This window comes from Amblyomma americanum, chromosome 11, assembly GCF_052857255.1.
Source record: "Amblyomma americanum isolate KBUSLIRL-KWMA chromosome 11, ASM5285725v1, whole genome shotgun sequence".
Classification (NCBI taxonomy): Eukaryota; Metazoa; Arthropoda; class Arachnida; order Ixodida; family Ixodidae; genus Amblyomma; species Amblyomma americanum.
This window is the reverse complement of record NC_135507.1, coordinates 65,626,646-65,650,003: the sequence shown is the minus strand read 5'-3', so window position 1 is coordinate 65,650,003 and position 23,358 is coordinate 65,626,646. Positions and strand designations below refer to the sequence as shown.

At 46.7% G+C, this 23,358-nt stretch overlaps 1 protein-coding gene and 1 non-coding gene across 2 annotated transcripts in view; both read right to left on the bottom strand.

Moving 5' to 3' along the window:
- Positions 1-23,358, bottom strand: part of LOC144109491 (receptor-type tyrosine-protein phosphatase T-like) — a 190,273-nt gene that overhangs the window by 99,043 nt on the left and 67,872 nt on the right. The window contains 4 exon segments of the mRNA XM_077642312.1: positions 571-704; positions 5,916-6,068; positions 8,099-8,257; positions 15,433-15,564. Coding sequence (XP_077498438.1) covers positions 571-704; positions 5,916-6,068; positions 8,099-8,257; positions 15,433-15,564 — 578 coding nt within the window.
- On the bottom strand, positions 9,451-9,524 carry TRNAS-CGA (transfer RNA serine (anticodon CGA)). Its single transcript has one exon. It is a non-coding gene; the product is annotated as a tRNA-Ser (tRNA).

Genomic DNA, 23,358 nt, shown 5'->3' with positions numbered 1-23,358 from the left:
CCTAGCGGCGAAGCTGCCAATCAGCGCCACCCTATTTGTTCCGTGGTTGCTAGGGGCCTCAAGTGCTATCATGTCACAATGCGCTTTCCGATACCATTTTTATCGCTGAATAAATGTTCACCTTTCGAGTAGGAATCTAAATGGCTTATCGAAAGGAGGGGAAGAGTTTAAGTACTATTCGCAGGGGTGCTTTCTTAACAAAAAGTACAAAAAAGGAAGGGATGTTCCCAGCCGTGCCAACTGCTGATATCTCAAGCCGCCGACATGGGACCGGGGGAAATAAAGGAACAGCAAGGGCATAGCAAGTAGTATAGAGGGGAGCGATAACGAGGAAAGTTATTAAACTGTTATAGGTTAATTCGACGACGCGATCGTTTGCAAATGGATAATGAAAACAGGCTAAGATTTCTTTCGGCCGGCACATTCATTGTGCATGGGAGAACCTTACTATGTCAGCGATCATGAGGGATGAAACAAAAACCTCTTCTGAAATGGCTGACTATGGAGTTGGCGACTCTGCCCCTTCGCCCTTTGATCGTCGAGTGAAAACGTAGAGCACTCAAAGCTTACCTTGTACTCGACGCGGTATTCTTTGGGCTTCCCTATGCCTATATCAACAGATTGGTTCCAAGGTTTGAACCTTATAGTGGCATTTCTGTCGCTGACTGTGATAACCGAAGGCCCATCCTTGAACAAAGGGTAACCTGAAACGTAGATCCCAAAATGTTTTGTTACCATCGAAAATTCGCTGGATTCCGTAGTAGACTTTGAGAACGCAGTTCAACTATTCTGAGTTGTGAGTTATATTCTCTATTCAGTTAATTTAATCAACTTTCTTTCATGCATCATCGTAAAATGTACCTAAAACACATAGCTGTGTTCCGCAAGCTGCCTCCCTGTTGCACGGCTATGCTCTATCTGCCAATTCACCGGCTGTAATAGTTTTTATTATCATTGTGTTAAGCATTTCAAAACACTTCTATTATTGGTTTCAAGATCGATCGTTTTCCTATGCATATTTTGAACAAGCTTCACATGTCATTAAACTGATCGCAATTGATGTTTATCTTGAATAGTTCTCTCAGCTGAAGCAAGAACTTTTCCATGGGTGTGTACTATATATGTATCTCATAGTTCCATGTCTGGTCAAATGTTTAGGAAGCCCCCAAGGCTAAGTATCTTTGTAATAAGCGAGTAATTACTCATGGACATCTACTCAAGCGCAGCCATAGCGGTAGGCCCAGGGTCGAAACCCGGACTGGGACGAATTTTTCTTTAACTGCGAAGTTTCCGAGAAAGCTGCATAGCTTTCCTTTGTAGCCGTATGGCTGCGCTTGGGTGGATGCCAATGTGTAATTACTCCTGATTAGCCTCATATATCTTTATAGAGTTCGCTAGCAGTGATGTTCGCTTTCTTAAAAATTTGTCGTGTAAAGAGGCGCAGTGAAAATGCTTAATTTAACCGCAAAAAATCTATACGTTCAATTAGCTGTCCAAAACTTTGCAGGACCCATTCCTTCTGTTACTTGCAGCCAGGCACCCGCGCTGTCGTTTCGCTCTTGACACTTCAAGGCTCCCAGGACCTGCTAGCTGTCGGCGCAGCAAAACAATACAAATATTGTATTCATTGAATTTCAACTCGTTTGAGACCTTCTTGAGGCTAAGAGCGAGCTAGTGTTTACAGCTGCCTAGTCCAGAAACATTTTTTTCGTTATTATGCACTCCGCATGCCAAAGCAGGTGTTTGGTCAGCCTTTTATTTCTCTTTACACAAAGTTGAAAGGGCTTGTATTTAGGCGGGAGTGTACTTTATAAAAAAGGGGGGTCAGTTCCTTGACTTTCATTTCTATCTTCAGAAAATGAAAATCATCCATTTTGTTCCCATTCACGGCACTTCAAGATCAATGGAAACACATTCGCTGGGCCGTCTTCCAATTCTACACATATACACATACCTACAAACACTCACTGCGCTCACCGACATACACATCTAACCTTGCATTCACTGAAACCCATAACTGGTTCTGTAACTGTTCTCGTCATGTGCTCTCTTTCCTAGTTGTCTAACTTGTATAACCTTGATATCAATTTATGTAACATATTCGGTTCATTCATTTTATGTATTTCCACAATACAACAGACCCTCATTCCAGTCCAGGCAGGGAGGGCAGAAAAATGCATTCACTCAATACAAGAGCAGCTACATCGTAAATCGCAGAGCAAGAAAATTGTCAAATGTAGTACATATATGTAAAATAGCTCACAGATTGCCTTGTCAAAATCAACAGCTGTATCACTCGTAGAGGCAGGTGTTCTATTGGTGTTCATCGTTTAAGTATGCACCATTCTTTACCATGTACTGCTATGTACACCTGGTGTTACAGGGAAGAATAAGTAATTTTCAAAAATGGGCTTTTTGGGGTAATGATATGGCTTGGTTTGGTTTATGGGTGTTTAACGTCCCAAAGTGACTCAGACTATGAGGGACGCGGCAGTGAAGGGCATCAGAAGTTTCGACCACCTGGGGTTCTTGAACGTGCAGTGACATCGCGCAACACACGGGCCTCTAGAATTTCGCCTGCATCGAAATTCGACCGCCGCGGTCGTGATCGGACAAGCGTCTTTCGTTTCAGCAGCGAAGCAGCATAACCACTGAGCCGCCACGGCGGAAGTAAAGGTATGGGTTTTGCGTTGCAGTATTACCAGTGTTAGAGGATACCGGAAAGCAAGAGGATTGTGTTAATTGTAATGGGACCGACAGGCGCAGCGCAGCGAAGAAGCGGACGAGTTCAAGCGGGACAACGAAGAAGCAGACGAAGTGCAGCTGGGTTTTTCGAACAACGCCTGTGAGTGTGCCCGTCGTGTCGCCGGACAACCAAGACCAACCGACCTGTGCTTCAAATAAACGCCTTGACACTTGGTGGAGGTGCCTCGGTTCCCGTCGCTGACTTCCCCAAACCAACCACCTTAAAAGAACTTCGCAATTTTATAGGCTTATGCTCATATTTTCGCCGCTTCATCCGAAATTTCGCCAGTATCATCGCCCCTTTAACGCAGCTTCTTGCCGGCAGCCCGAACCTTTCGTCTTGGTCCCCCGCCTGCGATACCGCGTTCAGCACTTTACGTCGCCTGCTGGTCTCTCCCCCCATCCTTCGCCATTTTGATCCCGCCTGTCCGACAGAAGTTCACACTGACGCGAGCGGTGTGGGCTTGGGCGCAGTTCTTGCCCAGCGAAAGCCTGGGTATCCGGAATACGTCGTCGCTTACGCCAGCCGCGCCCTCACCAAGGCGGAATCAAACTATTCTGTTACAGAAAAAGAATGTCTCGCCATCATTTGGGCAATTGCCAAGTTCCGCCCTTACATTTACGGCCGGCCCTTCTATGTCGTCACAGACCACCACGCCCTATGCTGGCTATCCTCCCTCAAAGATCCTTCTGGCCGACTCGCCCGCTGGGCTTTACGTCTCCAGGAGTTTGATATACACGTCATTTATCGCTCCGGCCGCAAGCACTCGGACGCCGACGCCCTTTCTCGTTCACCACTCCCATGCGAGTCAACCTCTGCCCTCGTCTGTGGCTACGAATTCTCTTCGTTCAACATCCCTGATATGCTCTCCGAACAATTGAAGGATCCTTGGATCACCTCGCTGCTAAACTTCCTGAACACTCCCTCGCCGCATCCTTCGACCCGGACCCTTCGCCGCCAAGCCCACCACTTCGCCGTTCGTGATGGCCTCTTATACCGCCGTAATTACCTCCCCGACGGCCGGAAGTGGCTGTTGGTCATCCCTCGACACCTCCGTGCTACAATCTGTGCCTCTTTTCACTCCGCTCCACAATGCGGCCACGCCGGTGTACTGAAAACATATGCTCGCCTTCGTCAGCGAATCTACTGGCGAGGTATGTACCGCTACATACGTCAGTACATTCGGTCATGCATCGCCTGCCAACGTCGCAAGAAACCTCCCCACCCCGCCGCCGCTCCTTTGCAGCCGTTACCTTGCCCTGGCCGTCCCTTTGACCGCGTCGGCATTGATCTTTATGGCCCGCTTCCAACTACTTCGGCTAATAATCGGTGGATCATCGTTGCCGTTGACCATCTCACCCGTTACGTCGAAACGTCGGCTCTCAAATCTGCTACCGCAAACGATGTCGCTCACTTCATTCTACACAGTCTTGTTCTTCGTCACGGCGCCCCGAAAGAACTTCTGAGTGACCGCGGCCGTGTTTTTCTCTCGGACGCCGTCGAGGCCCTGCTCAAGCAATGCCAAATCGTTCATCGCTGCACCAGCGCCTATCACCCCCAGACCAACGGCATGACTGAGCGGTTCAACCGCACTCTGAGTGACATGCTCGCCATGTACGTTGACACCGCCCACTCCAACTGGGATCAAGTGCTCCCGTTCGTCACGTACGCGTATAACACAGCTACTCAGACAACAACGGGGTTTTCTCCTTTCTTCCTCTTATATGGCCGGGAGCCTACATCCACCATGGACACCATCCTTCCTTATCACCCTGACCCTTCCGAGACCACCTTACTCTCCGAAGCTCACCTGTATGCCGAAGAATGCCGGCAACTTGCCCGCTCTTTCACCACACAGCAACAATGGGATCAGAAGCACCGTCGGGATTCCCCGGACCCTCCAGCGTCATACCCATCTGGCGCCCTCGTTTGGCTCTGGGTGCCTTCCTCCACTCCCGGCCTCGCCACGAAACTACTGTCTCGCTTTCACGGACCTTACCGGGTTGTCCACCAAACTTCTCCGGTGACTTATATCGTTGAGCCGCTCGTTCCCTCTTCGGACCACCGTCGCCGGGGGCGCGAAACTGTGCACGTTGAGCGCCTCAAGCCTTACTATGACCCGCCCATCCTCTCCTCTCCGTAAGTCGCCAGGATGGCTCCTTTTCGGAGGGAGAGTAATTGTAATGGGACCGACAGGCGCAGCGCAGCGAAGAAGCGGACGAGTTCAAGCGGGACAACGAAGAAGCAGACGAAGTGCAGCTGGGTTTTTCGAACAACGCCTGTGAGTGTGCCCGTCGTGTCGCCGGACAACCAAGACCAACCGACCTGTGCTTCAAATAAACGCCTTGACATAAGTATAAATATGGTTAATTATTTTTGATAAATATCTTTCTAGAGCTGCAATTAGAGATTTGTAGCTGTTCGTTAGTTATAGGTATATCAATTTTCATGATTTTGAAAACGCGATTATCCTCAGGGCTGTCGCTCGGCAAAATTTGGCTGCATCGTGCGAAAATAAATGCGCTTTGGGAAGCAAGTAGGCAAAGCGACCCCTCCAGTGTACGTAACAGCGACAAGGGTAATCGCGATTTTTTAAATTCTGAATACTGATAAGGCTATTATTAACGGCCAGCTACACACCTCTAATTGCAGCTAGTTGCTTAATTCTAACAACAAACAGTTAATTATTAATAATAGTTCGCCAGCTTACTACTTAAAACGATTCACTGGTTTTCTGGGGTCCGCCAACATTGGATATACTATGCTGAAAAAGCGAAATTATTACCGCGAAAAACCATATTTTGAAAATTACTTAAAGTGTTTCCTGTAACACCTGGTGTAGAGCATTGTCGCTAAATTCTAAAATGTTCATAAGGAAATAAGAGTTTTAAATAGTGCTGTGTTGCTACGCGTCTAATTGGTTTTCTAATTTGCAGAGCACGGTTTGTCTTACTACGTCGTTACGTTGTTCGAGTGATCCCGTCATGACAAACAGTAAATCATTTCAAGCGTGTGAGCTCTGGTGAAATTTTGGCCTTTTGGAAGCTCTGAAAGGACGATTCATAAAGTCAACCTCCAGAAGTTTGCAGATTTGTGCATCCTACACAAACCGCACTGTCCATTGCCCACTTTGGAAAAAAATGCGTTGCGTGCGAATATTTAGCCTTACTTGTGTCACAGAACGGCGAGTTTCGCCACCCCTGGCGACACAATCCCCGATCCTTGGCACAGGTGCCCGTGTGAGCGTTGCAGAACTCCTCCGTCTTGCAGAAGCACACACGGCTCTGCTTGCAATCCGCACCGTAGGAGTGGGCTGGACACGCTGCGGCAGAAGTGATGAGGGGAAGGAACGTTAAGGTGCACAATATGGATTTTGAGTGCAAAGATAATTGACGATGCGTGTATAGAGGAATGGCTTGTTAGCTTCTGTACATGAAAGACATTTTTAGAGTGGATGTCGCAGAGTTAACAGAGTGAAAAACATTTATCGCAAATTTTGAAGCCGAGCCCTATCATACACTAAGCCAGCTACAAGGCGGTCACAATGAAAGTAAAAACAGTTCTACGGCTTAATCAAAGTATTTAGCAACATAAGGCTCTTTGGATTTTATTGTTGAGTGTGATTAATAAACAATGCATTTATAAAAATAGTTGCATGCGAAAATTGAGCTCAATGCTCCTAAAATTTTCAACAGAAAGTAACACGCCCACATGCTACAGGTATAACAAGCATAGTTAACGCCTAAAAAGATGATAGCTGATGCTAAGAGCTTCATGGCCGCCGTTGCCACAAATATACATGCCCTCACGGGCGACCAAGTTCGTTTTAAATGCTACAAGAACGAAAAACTCAAATTGCCGCACACGTTAACAAAGCAGCATAAAAACAAAGATATATTCAGATCTCCTCACACACTGCGTCCATTGTTTTTCAGATATTTGCGCACGATTACTGGTGTTTCGCACTCTACGTCTACCAGCATCCAGATATGTTGGCGTCCAGCGTATACATCTTAGAAACTTGAATGATTGAAAGAAAACGTGCGTAGTAATTGAGGTCAACACGCATTCAATCAACAGTGAATTTGGAAGAAGCGAATATAAGGCGAAAGTCATATTGCTTCTCTGGAGTGAAACTCGGTACTCAGCACATATAGTTTTGCTTGTAGGCTGTCAAAATGAGGTAGCATTTATAGAAGGAAACAACCAAGAAATGAAGTTGAGACCAATGAACCACGATCCGCACGGTGTTATAGAACACCGCTGACCAATTACAATATAAATGCAGTCCGCATTTAAAGCTTTTCCGAGTTAAAGCGAGGGGCATAAAAACTATTGATCTTATAATTTCGTCTTGTGGTTCGCCTCTTGTTTAGGAAACAAGAATCGGTTTACGGAGGACGACTTTCTTGTCGTAGAAGGTGAACACCATATCTTCTCTGTCGATGACATTAATTTGGACGGAACTCCGTTGTAGGGCTAAGCTGTATCCGACCATAGTAGAAAATTTCACGGCTTAAGGACTAGTCTAAAGCTTACTCACGCAAGACTACACAAATGAAAGACTGCCAACTGAGAACAGCCCTCCAATAAAACTAGTGATACGATTTAAAGATTTGTCTGTGATTGTCAGTATTTTATGCCATCGGCCACGCTGCCGACATCAGCGCCACTGTAAGCTAGTGGCAGTCTTATATTTGCCTGGTACCTGTTTGAAGATAAGTGAAAAAGTTCCTCGACTTCCTCACTTTCCTCGAGCAAAATGACGTAGCGGCCAACCCTAATCGAAAGAAATACACCGGCTAAAGCTTATTACAAGCAAAACAAACAAGATAGGCGCTTTATACTCAGCTGAGATGTATCATATAGTAAGATGGCGTAACCCACGTACCAGCAGAGCTATTTTCAAACACAGCAACCCGCCATAATCAGTGCTCCCATCAGTTTCCCGGTTAAGTAAAAGTAGTTCTAGCAATACCGGTAGTTCTCTACTCATTTTTACCATTCTGGAACATTATACGGCCACGCTAGTCCGGTGTCTTTCTCGGTCCTTTCGTGGGCGTGTGTATATTTTGCTCCACTGTTTCTTTCAAAACTGGCCGTCTGCCAGTTTGTTAAATAGAAATAAGGAAATATTTTTTTTCCATTCGTCTTCAACAGTTCATTACAGTTACATTTATCTTCATTTCGGTCGCGCTGCTCACTTCAATACGGCGTCCGTGCGTTGCTTTACAAAATTATGGCTAAGAAAAGTAAAGTAAATTGCTTCTCGACGTCTTGTCCAAACTCTAAATGCGCGCATTAGTTTAAAGATACCGCAATGATTTCCACACAGCGCGCTCAAAGACTTACTCTCGTTACAGAAAGGCCCGTGAAAGCCGGTTCCGCAAGAGCAGCCGTAAGGATCCGGCAAGCAGATCAGTATTCCTCGGCAAGACTTCACGTTTCTGTCAGGATTGGTGTCTGAGCATTTGCGTTGGCATTCCCGTCCGAAGTAGTCGTCTCCGCACGCTGCGATACAAAAAGCAAAAAAAAAACTAATGTGAACACGTAATCTCAAAGATACTTTTTTCGAACAGGCCGGACAGTTCTTCATGCATGGTGCCAGTGCGTGTATCTGAGAGAAAGTGTACAGCACGTGCGATTAACTCCTGCAGTCTCTTTTGATGATTTCCTGCGACACACCTTTCATCACTTGACAGATTCAGTCGTTGGTGGACGCCTACACTAAGCCATGACAGCCTTTGTGTAAAATGATATTGGCCGTGATGTGCGCAAAGCTGGTTGAGTGCTGGCTGACTTTTATAAGAATGAGATGTTACAATCAGAAAATATTTATTATGCATATACGGTAACATGTATAACTCGGTTATTCAGGAGTCAACTGGAGGGAACGAAAAGTTCAATTAATCAAAGAAGCACAGATTGAATCCTATTCGTGTCCGCTGTGATTGATTTGCATATAACGTTTTTTGGTATCCAGGTGATGCAGAATAATTCGCTGTAAAGTATGGTGGTAAGCAAAAATTGGAAGTGGGTTAGCTCGGCTATGCCAGGATACACGTAGCGAAAGCTAAGGCATAGCATGGTTAGCCTTAATTAATCTTGATTGCAAGTCCAGGTTAGTCTAGTTGTCTGGCTAGTTGTTGTCACATGGTTCGTCACGCGTTTGGTCACGTGGCCAGTAACGTGGTTGTTCACGTGGTGCGGTGCCAGCACGGTGGCAATGCGAGCAAAGCGAAACTGCGTGTTCGTGGCCAATGTAGCTTTCCCTAAAAAAAACGCGTTCACCTGTGGGATTGGTATGGGAGTTCACTTATCCTAAATAGAAATGACAGCAGATCAAGTCTATGACAAAAAACAGCCTGGACGGATAAGAATGGAGCGGAGTGCATTTAGAAGGCATTATAATGTTATGACTTAGGAACATTTTTCAGAATATATATATATATATATATATATATATATATATATATATATATATATATATATATATATATATATATATATATATATATATAAGTATATATATATAGCAGACAAGGTAAAGGAAATGAGGGGCTCGTTTGACAAGCATATTAAGGAAGCTAACAGTCACCGAAACGAAGATGCATAGGGGAATGTTTGTAATTTTTTTTTAAATTTGTAGTGCCAATCAATCGGTTCAAAGAAAATTACTTATAAAGCAGCAGAAAAAACAACCATGTCGCCGGTGGGATCCGAACCCACAACCTCCGAATATCGCGTCCGGTGCTCTTACCAACTGAGCTACGGCGACGGCTGTCCAATCTGCTGCTTTCGTGGGTATTTATGTTTACTGGGTGTAAGCGAACCTTGAGAGTGTTCACCAGCGCCACCCTCGTCCATAGCGGTGGACGTAGCACGTCCTGTAATACCGCGAATGTTACGTAGAACGTCACCTAACGGCGAGGGCGGAAACTGTGCGAGAGCCCTCTTACGCTACCTATGGCAACAAGACTACCAGAACCGAGACCCCCGTTAAGCTATTAGCAGACAAGGTAAAGGATATGAGGGACTAGTTTGACAAACATATTAAGGACGCTAACAGTCACCGAAACGAAGGTGCATAGAGGAATGTTTGTAATTTTTTTTTAATTTGTAGTGCAAATCAATCGGTTTAAAGAAATTTACTTATAAAGCAGAAGAAAAAACAATCATGCCGCCGGTGGGATCCGAACCCACGTCCTCCAAATATCGCGTCCGGTGCTCTTACAAACTGAGCTACGGCGACGGCTGTCGAATCTGCTGCTTTCGTGGGTATTTATGTTTACTGGGTGTAAGCGAACCTTGAGAGTGTTCAGCAGCGCCACCCTCGTCAATAGCGGTGGACGTAGCACGTCCTGTAATACCGCGAGTGTAAACGTAGAACGTCATCTAACGACGAGGGCGGAAGCTGTGCAAGAGCCCTCTTATGCTACCTATGGCCTCAAGACTGCCAGAACCGAGACCCCCGTTAAGCTATTAGCAGACAAGCTAAAGGAAATGAGGGGCTCGTTCGACCAACATATTAAGGAAGCTAACGGTCACCGAAACGACGGTGCATAGGGGAATGTTTGTAATTTTTTTTGGCGCTGGTGAACACTCTCAAGGTTCGATTACACCCAGTAAACATAAATACCCACGAAAGCAGCAGATTGGACAGCCGTCGCCGTAGCTCAGTTGGTGAGAGCACCGGACGCGATATTCGGAGGTCATGAATTTGGATTCCACCGGCGGCATGGTTGTTTTTTCTGCTCCCTTATAAGCAATTTTCTTTAAACCGATTGATTGGCACAAAGAAAAAATTACTAACATTCCCCTATGCACCTTCGTTTCGGTGACTGTTAGCTTCCTTAATATGTTTGTCAAACGAGCCCCTCATATCCTTTACCTTGTCTGCTAATAGCTTAACGGGGGTCTCGGTTCTGGCAGTCTTGAGGCCATAGGTAGCATAAGAGGGCTCTTGCACAGTTTCCGCCCTCGTCGTTAGATGACGTTCTACGTTTACACTCGCGGTATTACAGGACGTGCTACGTCCACCGCTATGGACGAGGGTGGCGCTGGTGAACACTCTCAAGGTTCGCTTACATAAATACCCACGAACATAAATACCCACGAAAGCAGCAGATTCGAAAGCCTTCGCCGTAGCTCAGTTGGTAAGAGCACCGGATGCGATATTCAGAGGTCGTGGGTTCGGATTCCACCGGCGGTATGGTTGTTTTTTCTCCTGCTTTATAAGTAATTTTCTTTAAAAAAAGTAATTGATGGACACTTCATATTAAAAAAAAATAGAAACATTCCCCTATGCACCTTAGTTTCGGTGACTGTATTATATGTTATTATATATTATATATAAATATTATATATACTTATTATATATATATATATATATATATATATATATATATATATATATATATATATATATATATATATATATATATATATATATATATATATATATATATATATATATATATATATATATATATATATATATACGGGAGTGTATCTGAACGTTCGAGAACTAACAGACCGCCTTCAGCGCAGCGTGTAAGATAAGGGTGCATGCAGACAGCTGCGGAGATCTTCATTCATCCAACGGTATGAGGCGTTTAACAATTTTCCCAGGGCCATATGACCATATGGGTGTCTTCATTGAACAGCTTTCAAAGTACTATTTTTCGGCGAGTTAGTTTCGCTTTTACCCGCCGCGGTGGCTCAGTGGTTAGGGCACTCGACTACTGATACGGAGTTCCCGGATTCGAACCCGACCGCGGCGGCTGCGTTTATATGGAGGAAAAACGCTAAGGCGCCCGTGTGCTGTGCGATTTCGTACACGTTAAAGATCCCCAGGTGGTCGAAATTATTCCGGAGGCCTCTACTTCGGCACTTCTTTCTTCCTTTCTTCTTTCAATCCCTCCTTGATCCCTTCTCTTACCGCGCGGTTCAGGTGTCTACCGAGAAGTGGGACAGATGCTGCGCCAGTTACTTTCCCTAAAAAGCAAATATTATTATTATATTAGTTTCGCTTTACTTAATTCGACTTAACTGTGATTGCAAGTTTGTGTGTAGGTTTTATTTCCCCCAAATCACATAAACTCTTTCTTGCGAGTGGTATGTCATATAGCCTTTTAGATATTTACCTAAATGAGTAAGTTTCTTGCATAAGCGCTGTTCCTACAGCACGTGGAGCTGTTTTGGTGGCGGCAATTAGCCTATCGCTTCTTTGAAATCCGTTTTTTTTAGTACATTTGCAGTGCATCCGGAAAAAAATAGCGTAGCAACCTCTGTTGGTGGTCGTCGGTCGCTCAGAAGTCCTTATATTGTGATCACATAGATGAGAGTGTTTGCTAACAAGGGACATGACTACGTGTGCTGTTTTTGTTGTTTTCAAATAGGTATATGTGTCGCAGTGTGGCGCTCTATGTAAATTTTGGTCTTGCGAGCTGCTTTAACATTCATATATGCTGAATTATTCATCCTCTACTTTACATTCTTAGATCCCCTCGAATCCTCATAACACTCCTGGTGCAGTGGTGCAGCAGTTAAGCGATGCGTCACTGCACTGCGATGGCAAGTGCTGCCACCGGTTGGGCTTGTGAGACCCTGGTTGTTCTTGCCGAGCAACCTTGCGTGACCAATCACTAAATAAATGGCACGCACCTGCCACGGTGGGCAGCATGCTGACAATGCGATGGGCAGGTTATGATGACATCATCAGATCACGGTGCTATAGCTGGTCCACCTGCCGCCTAGGCTGCTCCTCTGGGGACGTTTTGTGTGTTTTTTGCTCACGGCCAACGACGGCGATGCCGACGTCGGCTTTTCTGTCACACGGGGTCCTTAACGCTATCGCGTTGAGTTGTAACTGCCCTTAGCGCTACAGCGCTCGGAATATTTCAAGCGCGGATTTTAAAAAAAAACAAAATATAGGAACCCGGAAGAAGAGGCGTGGCATAGCCAGACCCACGGGCATTTTACTCTAGAATTCCAAGCTCCAAAGCGGGGACAGTAATCACATTTTGCCAAATATACTATTTCACACTGGATCGGCAATGGTACGCTAGTTTAGTAAATCTCCACTGTAGCCTAGCTACTGTAAGTAAAAAGCTCTTCAGCACGTTTATTTATTCAGCCTACGAAAATTACGGAGTGCACTTGAGACTACTTACGCATTTTGAATGCAAGAAAATACATTTTTAATTTTTAATAATTAGCATACACTCGTAAGGAAGCGCATACACTAGATTCACCTTTAATTGCCCTGACACAACGCGGTAGTGTGGTCTAGGCTTCCGTGCTCGCTTCACAATCGGAAAGTCCTTTGTTCAAAACCCCGCACCTTGCGAAGAAATTTAATTTTTCTTTGCTGATAACGTCACGGGGTCATGTGGGTTAAGGTTCCACTTTTGCTCGACAAATGCCGGCTCTCCTGCTAATGAGGCTTACAAGGCTTTGCCTTAACGTTAGATCAACCCATACGTTCTTAACGTCCTACATGGCCGCTAAGACCATTTTGCCACAAAATTTGTCGTCATGCCCCAACAATATAACCCTCCTTTATACAAACGCTATTAACATAGAGAGCACAAATAATTGACTATTTTTACCGCGGGCCGAAGTTCTCCAGCGTATTTTCGCCTCGTTAATATGCAAATTTGCTCAATCCATTATGGGCAGGATGAAAGTGTGCATAAAACACAGAAGTCTATGTATTCTTGCTGCGCTGATGCGTGAAGTCATCAGAAAAAAGCTCCACTTCGCGAACTGAATGTTTTCTATGCAGATTTTAGAGCTTAGGGGAGCAAAGAAAGGAAGTGTGAAAGTGCGAATGCCTTAGTGGCGGCATTTTTCGTGTCTTTCCGGTTTCGTGATTTAATTTGGCAACGTGCAGGAGAACACGCTCTCATGACACGCTCTGTCGACACGTTCCGCTGAAAGGTCCTGTACACGCCACTCATAAGACAAGAACTGTTGTCGCAATAATAAATGAATGAGAGCCGAAAAACAGCCTGTATTCCCCAGCCCCGTCTGCGCACTTGTCTTCGCCTTTCCTCCTTTCCATCCGCTCCTCCTCTCCCGTTCCCTGTCTTGGCTAAGGTTGACCGTGCACGCGACCAACCTATGGAAATGCACTCTCCAACAGATTCAGCGTGACGTATTCGGGGTGCATTTGCTTTGCGCGTAAGCTCGCTATTAAAGCCGCTAGGGCGGCTGTTAAACATAAGTTGATTTATCGGACTGACCGGCTATATTTTCACCTTTCTTTGTCCACAAATTTTGTCCGGTTTGGGTTCGTCCACCTAGAGCCGTACTTTTGGATCAACTTGGGGGCGCAAAGTGCTCCTCAAACGGGGTTCTAAAACTGTTGTTTCTTGTTTCTTGGAAGTGTTCACGTTGTCGTCGATTAGAGTGGGGCCAAATACCCATGTTTTGAAGTTATCATCTACAACTGAACCTTACATACGCATGACATCTCAAAGGAGATTGTTGTAACACCAGGGTGCGGCAGTCTGGAGGAGCTTCTAGCGCGAACGCTATTGCAAGGATCAAAGGTCAAGCAAGGGTCAAAGGTCGAGGCTTCAGAGACCCTTCGTCTTTTTCAGGATTGCTAGTGAATTAGTGCTCTCGCACTGAAAAAGCCCAAATAATTTCGAAAGTTTTTGACAGACGGAGCTCACAAGAGCAGAAGTAAATAGCTTTAATAGAGATCAGGACATTGGTCCATCTAATTTTGTGAATTAAGTGAAGGAGCAAAGGGGACTACTGTGTGCCAAAGCAGGGATTAGCATGGCATTCCAATATGCCGGCAATCTTCACTCAGTCAATAGCTGTTCAAGGAATAAGTGTAGTAAAAATATTGGCGCAGAGAATGGCGGAACTCTTTCACGAGGGTGTAAAGCAGGTGGTTTACACCCAGCGTACATCGTACCGGTTTCAGATCGCAGCCTCACTCTTCGCGAGCGCGCCTTTGACCACTACATCGCGTCGCCGCATATGTCTTTCTGCGGCCGCTTTCGCAAAAAGCAAGAAAATACAGAAAAACCGTTTTTTACTGGAGCCTCTCATAGGACGCTTACATATCAACAGTTCTTTACTGGGGCACATAGGTTTGAACAAAGATATCTCTGAAGCAGTAGCAGAAAAAAAACTCACTGGACGGTTACAAATATGTAACGCGAGATTCAGCGACAGCTGTTTAGGCATTTAGTTTTGGGGATATTTGCCTGGCGCGCTGTTATAGTAATCAAGGGATGCACCCCTGCACTAGCAAGCGGCTGTTCTACACAGAGCCTCCCGTAGGCATATGCGACCCAGGTTGACTGTGATATAAGGTGAAAGTGTTAATGACCGGTGGGGGCGTTAAAGACATCCACCCACCGAGTGGATGTCATTAACGCACCAACCGGTTACACCAATAGCGATGATGGCGACGACTCCAGACGACTACCAGGCGCAGGCCAGGCACTGGCGTCTAAGAGCTATCGCTGTAAAACATAAATCAATTACTCATCAAAACCTATTTCACATAGTTGCTAATAAATGCCTGCTGGGTGTGTATTCTACAAGTTATATTTTTTTTGGAAATAACATTGAACAGAAGAACGGTAATTAGCAAATAATACGAGAACAGTGCATTAAGTAATCGCTATCTGTGCTTTTTGCATAAGCCTTGTACTCACGTGTCTCGCAAAGCTCTCCCCTGAATCCTGGCGGACAGATGCACTGGCCAGTTATGTCGTGACATACACCTCCGTTTTGGCAGAAAGGGCACTGGTAGTTGCACGCAGAGCCGTAATTTGCACGTGGACAAGCTGCACGTGAAAAATGATATATAATAAAGGTTCCAAATACTCATTATATTCAACACATGTAACCTGTATTAGCTTCAACACAGGTAACCTGTACTGCATCAGCAGAAACTTCGTCCCTAAAAAATTATCGTCATTGTCCAGTGATCTGTGAAAGTTGTATTGATTTTCTCGTAGCCGGATGGCTTCTCTATGGTGGATACCAGATGTATAATTACTCGTATGTTAAGACTCTACTCCCAATTGAGGGATTGCACCAAAAGATTTTATCAAGTTTTTTCTGGGTGGCGGCTATCTTCTGCGGTTTTCGCACGCTGCTCTAGAAACGTATAAGTGTTAATATTCTGGCGAACAAATAATTGCATATACCTCTGCAACCCTCCACACTTAACCCCATTAATTAGCGGCAGTTTTACTGGAAGTAGCGAGCACTGCAATTCAATTTGAGACCCAGTGACAGGACCATCAGCCTGAAGGACCATGGAGTTGGGGACTTATATACAGTTCCACTCCCTCTCCCGCACAGAATAGCTTTCGATAATACGTTAATGTGACTAGTCCTATACAGTTCCACTCCCTTCCCCGCACAGAATAGCCTTCGATAATACGTTAAAGTGACTAGTCCGAACCCCGGTCTGTTTCTTTAGTTTACTCACTTTAAAAGTTCACTTTGCTTTCGATGTTCACTTTTCGCCTCTTGTGGCCCTGAACTTATCAATTGGCTCGAAATAAATATACGTTACTCAATCTTCAAGAACCCACAATCCTCTTCAGTCCCCGGTTTTTTCTGTTTCCCACAATTTGTACTACGAACATTTGCAGTTCGTGGCGGTAGCTTAGCTTTAAGATATAAACAAAAGAACAAATCTGGCAGTTTTTCACACGCGACAGAGCGAAGGATCACCTTTGACAGAATCGCTGTTGAGTAAGTCAGTTTTTTAGTGGCAGCGGTATACCTTTGCAATGCTCCTGTCGTCCCCCAAGCGAAAGCAGTGACGCTAGCTTGCAAACACCACTAATTGTAACGCAGGAAAAAGCAGGAACTGCTTTGACACAAGCTCAAAATGAGCGAATCTTTATCTTTTCTTTGAATCTAAAGCTTACTTCTGAATAAAGCATACTCATTGTCATTCTCAATAGCCTAAGCCCACTGCAAGACAAAGGCATCTGCTAGATTTCTGCAATTAGCTCTGTACTGTGCCAGCTTCGGCTCCCTATCCACTCAAACTTCTTAATCTCATCGGCATACCTAACTTTCTGCCAACCTCAGTTACGTTTCCTTCCCTTGGGATCCAGTCTGTTACCCTTAAGGACCAGCGGTTGTCTTGCTTTGGCAATACAAGCCCCGCTCAAGCCCATTTCTTCCTCTTGATTTTCACTAGGATGTCATTAACCCGTGCTTGATCCCTGGCGCACTCTACTTTATTGCTGTCTCTTAACGTTACAGCTATCATTTTTTTTGCATAGCTCGCTGCGCTCTCCTTAAGTTGAACTCTTTTTCTTAGCCTCCATGCTTCTTGCCCGTACGTGAGTACCGGCAAGACACAGCTGCTGTATACTTTTCCGTGATGGATATTTTAAAATAGCCATTCACGGTCTCAGAGAACCTGCCATATGCTCTCCAAACCATTCTTATTATTCCGGTTATTTTCCTCTCATTGTCAGGATCTGTGGTCATAACCTGCCCTAAATAAACGTATTCAGTTACCCCTTCCAGCACCATGCTATAAATTGTGAACTGCTGTTCCCTGCCAAGAGGGTTGAACATAACTGTGGCTTTCCGCACATGAATTTTTGGACCCATCGGTCTGGTATGCATGTATGATATGCAGTTCATCACCTGAGTGACTAAGCAAGGCAATGTCATCAGTGGATCACAGATTACTAAGGTATTCTTCATTAACTCTTATCGCGAATCTTTCTCAATCCCGGTCTCTGAATACCTCCTCTAAACAGGCGCTGAATATCTTTAACAGGTTCCTGTCGCCCTGCATGACACCCTTTCTTATTGGAATACTATTGCTGAATTTATGGAGCACTATGGTGGCTGCTCATCCGCTATGGATATCTATGGAGTATTTACGGAGTATGGAGTACCTGCTATGGGCTGTTTTTGTATAAGGCTCTTCTACAACCTGATTCCGCACCGCCTGCATGACTGCTGAAGTCCGAACCGAGTTAATTGCCTTCTCCTACTATAGGCCTTCTCCACAGATTATACATTGCTACGTCCGGGAGTTTATTCAGACCACGACGGGCGACTGAAACACCCTCGGGTCCACTTGCCAGGCACGAAACGCAACCAACCACCTCGTTCTCCTCCTCTTCTACGTACTCAGCGATGGCGGCCAAATAGACTAGGCATCGCCTCTACATGGGCGTCACACTTCCCCCTACGCAGCCTAAGCCCGCAGAGCGAGTCAAAAAGTACCGCGGGAATGGTAGGGCTCAGCCGGGCAACGTGAGTCACGTGAAATCCTGCAGAACGACGGCCGCTTGCCGTGAGACGCGCTATGCGGCAGTTGAGCTCACTAATTTTGTCAACAACAACACAGGGTCCATCATAGTGGCACAGCAGCTTCTGGGACAGTCCCGCTTTCGGACAGGCCGCCACAACAAGACCAAATCACCAGAGCTGTAAGTGACGCGACGGCGATGGGCATCGCGTAGCGCGCTTTGTACCGATCTTGGACAAAGTGTCTCGGTGGTGGAGGGATCTTCATGAGGCTTTGCAAAAAATGGTAGTATGATGTCCAGGGTGTAGCGTTGAGGGCGAGTATAGAGTAAAAGGAAGGGACTGAAGCCAGTAGTCTCATGGCGCGCGGTATTGAAAGCGTAGGTGATGAGCGGCAGAACGCTGTCCCAGTTTTTGTGTTTTAAATCAACGTACACACAGCATGTTGCTGATTGTTCGGTTCGTGCGCTCAGCCCATTCGTCTGAGGATGGTAAGGCGAGGAATGGCGAAAATGCGATGCGCAGGAACGGAGAAGCTGCTCCACGACGTCAGCGGTGAACTGCCGACCACGGTCACTGATGAAACTTTTGGGGGTCCATGGCGGAGAACTATGGAGCGCAGCATAAACGAGGACACATGAGGCGCCGTAGACGAGGGTAGGGCTGCCGTTTCACAATACCGAGTGAGGTAATCAACACAAAGCACTGTCCGTCGGTTCCCATGATAGGATTTCGGAAATGCTCCAAGGAGGTCTATGCCCACTTGCTTGAATGGTGCGGCAGGTGGTGTCACAGAATGAAGCTGATAACATGCAACGCTAGTGGGGCGCTTATATCGTTGACACTGAGTACAGCTGGTGATGTACCGCTCAGTCGGGGCCCGCATTTTCGTCCAATAGAAGCGGGCCTGGGCAAGGTGGAGCGTTCGTGCCGACCCAAGATGTCCATATATAGGGTTGTCGTGAATGGCCTGCAAGACGGAGCTGTACAGGCTCTTCGAAGATACCAGAAGGCAGCGCTAGCCCGTAGAAGAATAATTTTTTTTCCAGAGCAGACCGTCTCACAAGCAGAAATTGTTTGCACCGGAGAGGTCTTCAGCCTCCGCAAGAAGAGACCGCAGGGTCGAATCACCCTGCTGTTTGGCTTGGAATGTGGTGAGGTCGGGAAAACGCCGTGAGACTGATGCCACGCAGTGGTCGAAATCATCGATTTTAGTCAGCGTCTCAGGAAGGGGCAGCCGCGAAAGACTGTCCAGATCAGCGTGCCAGCGACCGCTCTTGTAGGCGACTGTGTAGTCAAACTCTTCTAGGCAGAGAGCCCATCGTGCAAGGCGCCCACATGGGTAACGAAGGTTACGGGCCAGCAGAGGGCATGATGGTCGGTGACGATGGTGAGCGGGCGGTCGTAGAGATACGAACGGAAACGCTGCTTGGCGAAGCCGACGGGGAGGCATTCCTGCTCAGTGACCGCGTAATAGCGCTCCTGCTCACTAAGCGAGCGACTTGCATACGCAACAACGTGCTCTTTGTTGTCGCAACGCTGTACGAGCACTGCCCCGAGACCAACACCGCTGCCGTCGGTATAAATCTCTGTGGGGCGGAGGGATCGGAGTGGCGAAGTACAGGGTGGGACGTGAGAAAAAATTTTAGTTGGTGGAAGGCGTAGACGCACTCAGGGGTCCACTCGAAAGCCACATCTTTGTGAGGCAGGCCTGTCAGGGGGTATGCGACGTCCGCAAAGCGATGGATGAAGCGGCGAAAGTATGAGCACAATCCCAAAAACTTCGCAGCTCTTTGACAGACTGTGGACGCTTAAGCGGCTCGACAGCTGCAGTCTTGGCTGGATCAGGTCTGATGCCGTCTTTGTCAACGAGGTGTCCAAGCACTAACGCTTGGCGCGCACCAAAGTGGCACTTTTTAGAATTATGCACAAGTCCAGCTTTGCGTATGCTGTCCAGGACGAGAGCGAAACGGTCGTTATGCTCACTGCACGTCTTTCCGAAAATAACAACTTCGTCAATGTAGCATATGCATATCTAACATTTCAAACCACTGAGTACAGTGTCCATAAACCTCTCGAAAGTGGCAGGCGCATTACAAAGGCCGAATGGCATTACACGAAATTCATTAAGGCCGTGAGTTGTAATAAACACTGTATTCTCTTTATCCGCGGGATGCATAGGAATTTGCCAATATCCCGACCGGAGGTCAATAGAAGAGAAGCAGGATAATGAAAAAAGGCCGTCGAAGGCATCGTCGATTCGAGGGAGAGGGTATACGTCTTTTCTTCTGACGGCATTTAGACGACGGTAATCCACGCAGAAACGCCATGATCCATCCTTTTTTCGAACAAGGATTACTGGAGCAGCCCAGGGACTCGAGGAGTCTTGTATAAGACCTTTGATTAACATCTCCTGCACTTGTTCATTGGTCACCTTAGGTTCAGACGGAGACATTCGGTAGGGCTTTTGTCGGATCGGATGTGAGGCGACAGTGTCAACCCTCTGCAGGGCCCGAGACGTGGGAATGGAAGATGCGCCGACCGGCTGTGAAAAGTCGATCGCAGTGAAGTGTCGCCGGAAGATGGCCAACACAGCACGGCGCTCATACATGGAAAGCGAGTTGTCGATCATGCGAAGAAACTGCGACTCGTCGTAAAGCTCTGGTCCTACTGCGCACAAGGTGGCGGTAACAAAGGCAACGAATACCGGCGTGGGGTTGCTTCATGACGCAACCTTCAGGCTTTCAGACAGAACTACAGATTCTGTCACTGTCCAGAGTTCAGTGCTTCCTTTGGTGACGGAACCCGTGGCGTGAAGAACCAAGATGTTGTTCTTCATGCAGTTCAAGTGGTTCGGCTCCACAGTCGCATCAAACTCGTCGAGAGGGGTATTGGGGAAGCAAACCGGTACGCATACAGCCGAAGAAGGACACACGACAGGAGACAGAACTCACTTTCTCTACTGCACGAGCCTTCCACAAGGCCAGAGGGGGAACATTTGCCGACGTTGAGCTCACCTGTGGGACAAAGAGTATGGTGGAGCTGCCATAAAAAAAACGTAAACCAATGAGCTCCTGCCTGTACCACTAAAATATCACAGGCTTAACCCAATCGTAATATAAATGAAAAGGCCCGAAGGCAATGTTGTGCTTTTGCCACCCGAAGGTGGGAAAATAAAAAAATGGGGTAATGCTACTAAGCGACCCACAGCCGGGGGAGCGGGCCCGGGGAGACTCCCCTGATCTCCCCTGGGACGTAGCGGAGGGGGTGGGACATAGGTTGTGGGAATGGGACTGAGGGAAGGGTTATGGGTAATGTGATGGGAATGGGGACAGCGAGATATTGACCCTCATTTTATCATCGCTCGACTCCTGTCTGGCCAGGACAGGGAGGGCGTCGATGTTCTCCAATGGTGCGGCTCCACTCACGGCATGCCCGACCACCCAACGACGCAATAGCTCCGACTCGGAGACAGGGAATCCTAACCCGGGGCAGCTGCCTCAGGCTCCTCCACGACTTTCAGGGGCCCGGTTCGGACTTGCATTACGCTCCCAGCTACTAACCGTCGAGTGTTTTTCGCGGCTTTTCAGACTCCGGAAGTATGTGTGGTGGATCCAGGGAACCACCTGTGCTTCCAACCAACCAACCTTGCACTTATTTCCTCCCCTGGTCACCTGTGGGACAGTCGACGTTAGCGCCACACATCTGCGAAAATTCGAGGCCAAGAATAACGTCGTGCGTCGACCGGGTTAGCACCGCAATTTCCGTGCCGAACACCTCACGACTCAAGGAAACCTTAACAGTACCACACTCGAACTGCAGGCAACGGTTCGCCACTCACCAGAAAACGGAGCATTTTTGTCCCATCCAAACAAAACTTTATATCCGAGGCGACCCTTAAACGCACCACTCAAGACTGAAACAGTACCAGCGGTATCCACAAAAGCCATCACAGGTGCTCCATCCACTAGCACATTCATGTTGTTCCGTAACATCACTAGAGGCAGGAGTATCTCTTTCGGCGGCAGACGTCCAGCGACCTCACCCCCATCGGTCGCGCCGACTAGTTTTCCGGCAGAGATGAGGAGGAGCTGCTTCGGGGTGATGGAGATCGACGAGTGCGGAAAGCTGGAGGCAGTGTCACAGTTCTATCCGATGCCGGCGAAAGATTCCGCATCTGTCCAGGCCATGGATTGCCGCAATCAGGCGTGTAGGTTGGGTACCGAGCATAAACGGCTTGGTAATTCAGAAGTGTTGCTTGTTGGGCGAGTTGGTGATTCATGAAAATAGAGCAGCGCGTAACAAAACAGGACACAAAGGAGAGACATAGAACGAAACGAGCGCTAACTATCAACTGTTTATTTCTTGCTGTCGCTACGTATAAATACATGAGCCACAACTCGAAACGAAAAACAAAAAAGATTGATGAGTCAGCCTTTCGCTGGTTTCCATCGTTCTAGATAGGAGAGCTCTTTAGCTGACAATGCCACTGATGCCACGCTCACACACTTGTTACCTGCACGCAAAATACTACGAGCCTCAATAATCTCTCGAACAATCTTATCATTGTGGCGGGTTATGATTTGGCTCTTCTTAAAAAGTGGCATGCACGAATTTGGAAGGTCCCGTTTCTCAGCCTCGACCTTGCAGTGACGACAGTGTTGGCTTAGGTGGCCCGATTTGCTTTCATTAACATTGTAGTCATGATCTTTTAGCCTGCTATTCACACATCTCCCTGTTTGCCCAATATACTCATGGCCACAAGACAACGACACGCGATAGACAACACCCTCCTCACAAGTGACAAATAGTTTCTGATGGTCTATTACACATCTTTTTTTCTCCTGGAAACCGCACGGATTGGTCTTTTTGCAAAGCATAGACACTTTTACGGGTGCTGAAAATACAACTTCAACGCCTGCTCGTTTTCTTAGTTTCTTTAGGTTGTGGGATGTATGATGAATGTAAGGGATGACAGCTATTTTCTTGCGATCCTGCTGTTCATTGGTACCTGCCTGCTTGTTGAACAATCGTGCTTTTTTTCATTTTTTGCAGCAGGCCTTCAGCCACAGAAACAATTAGTGGCCCAGGATACCCAGAATCAGACAGTCGTCTAATCTGTGATGCTAAGCATTCTTGCATCATGTGCTCACATAAGCTTTTGAGCGCATTTGTCAGGCAATACTTGATAATGCCTCTCTTTACCAGTTTCGAATGCGCCGATACCGCTGGCAGTAGGCCTTTTTTTGCACGAGGTTCACAACCCCAACAGATGTGGTTAGTGTGAAAGTTAAGTCTAAGATCTAAGAACTTGATAGAGTTCTTGTCAGGAAGCTCATGCG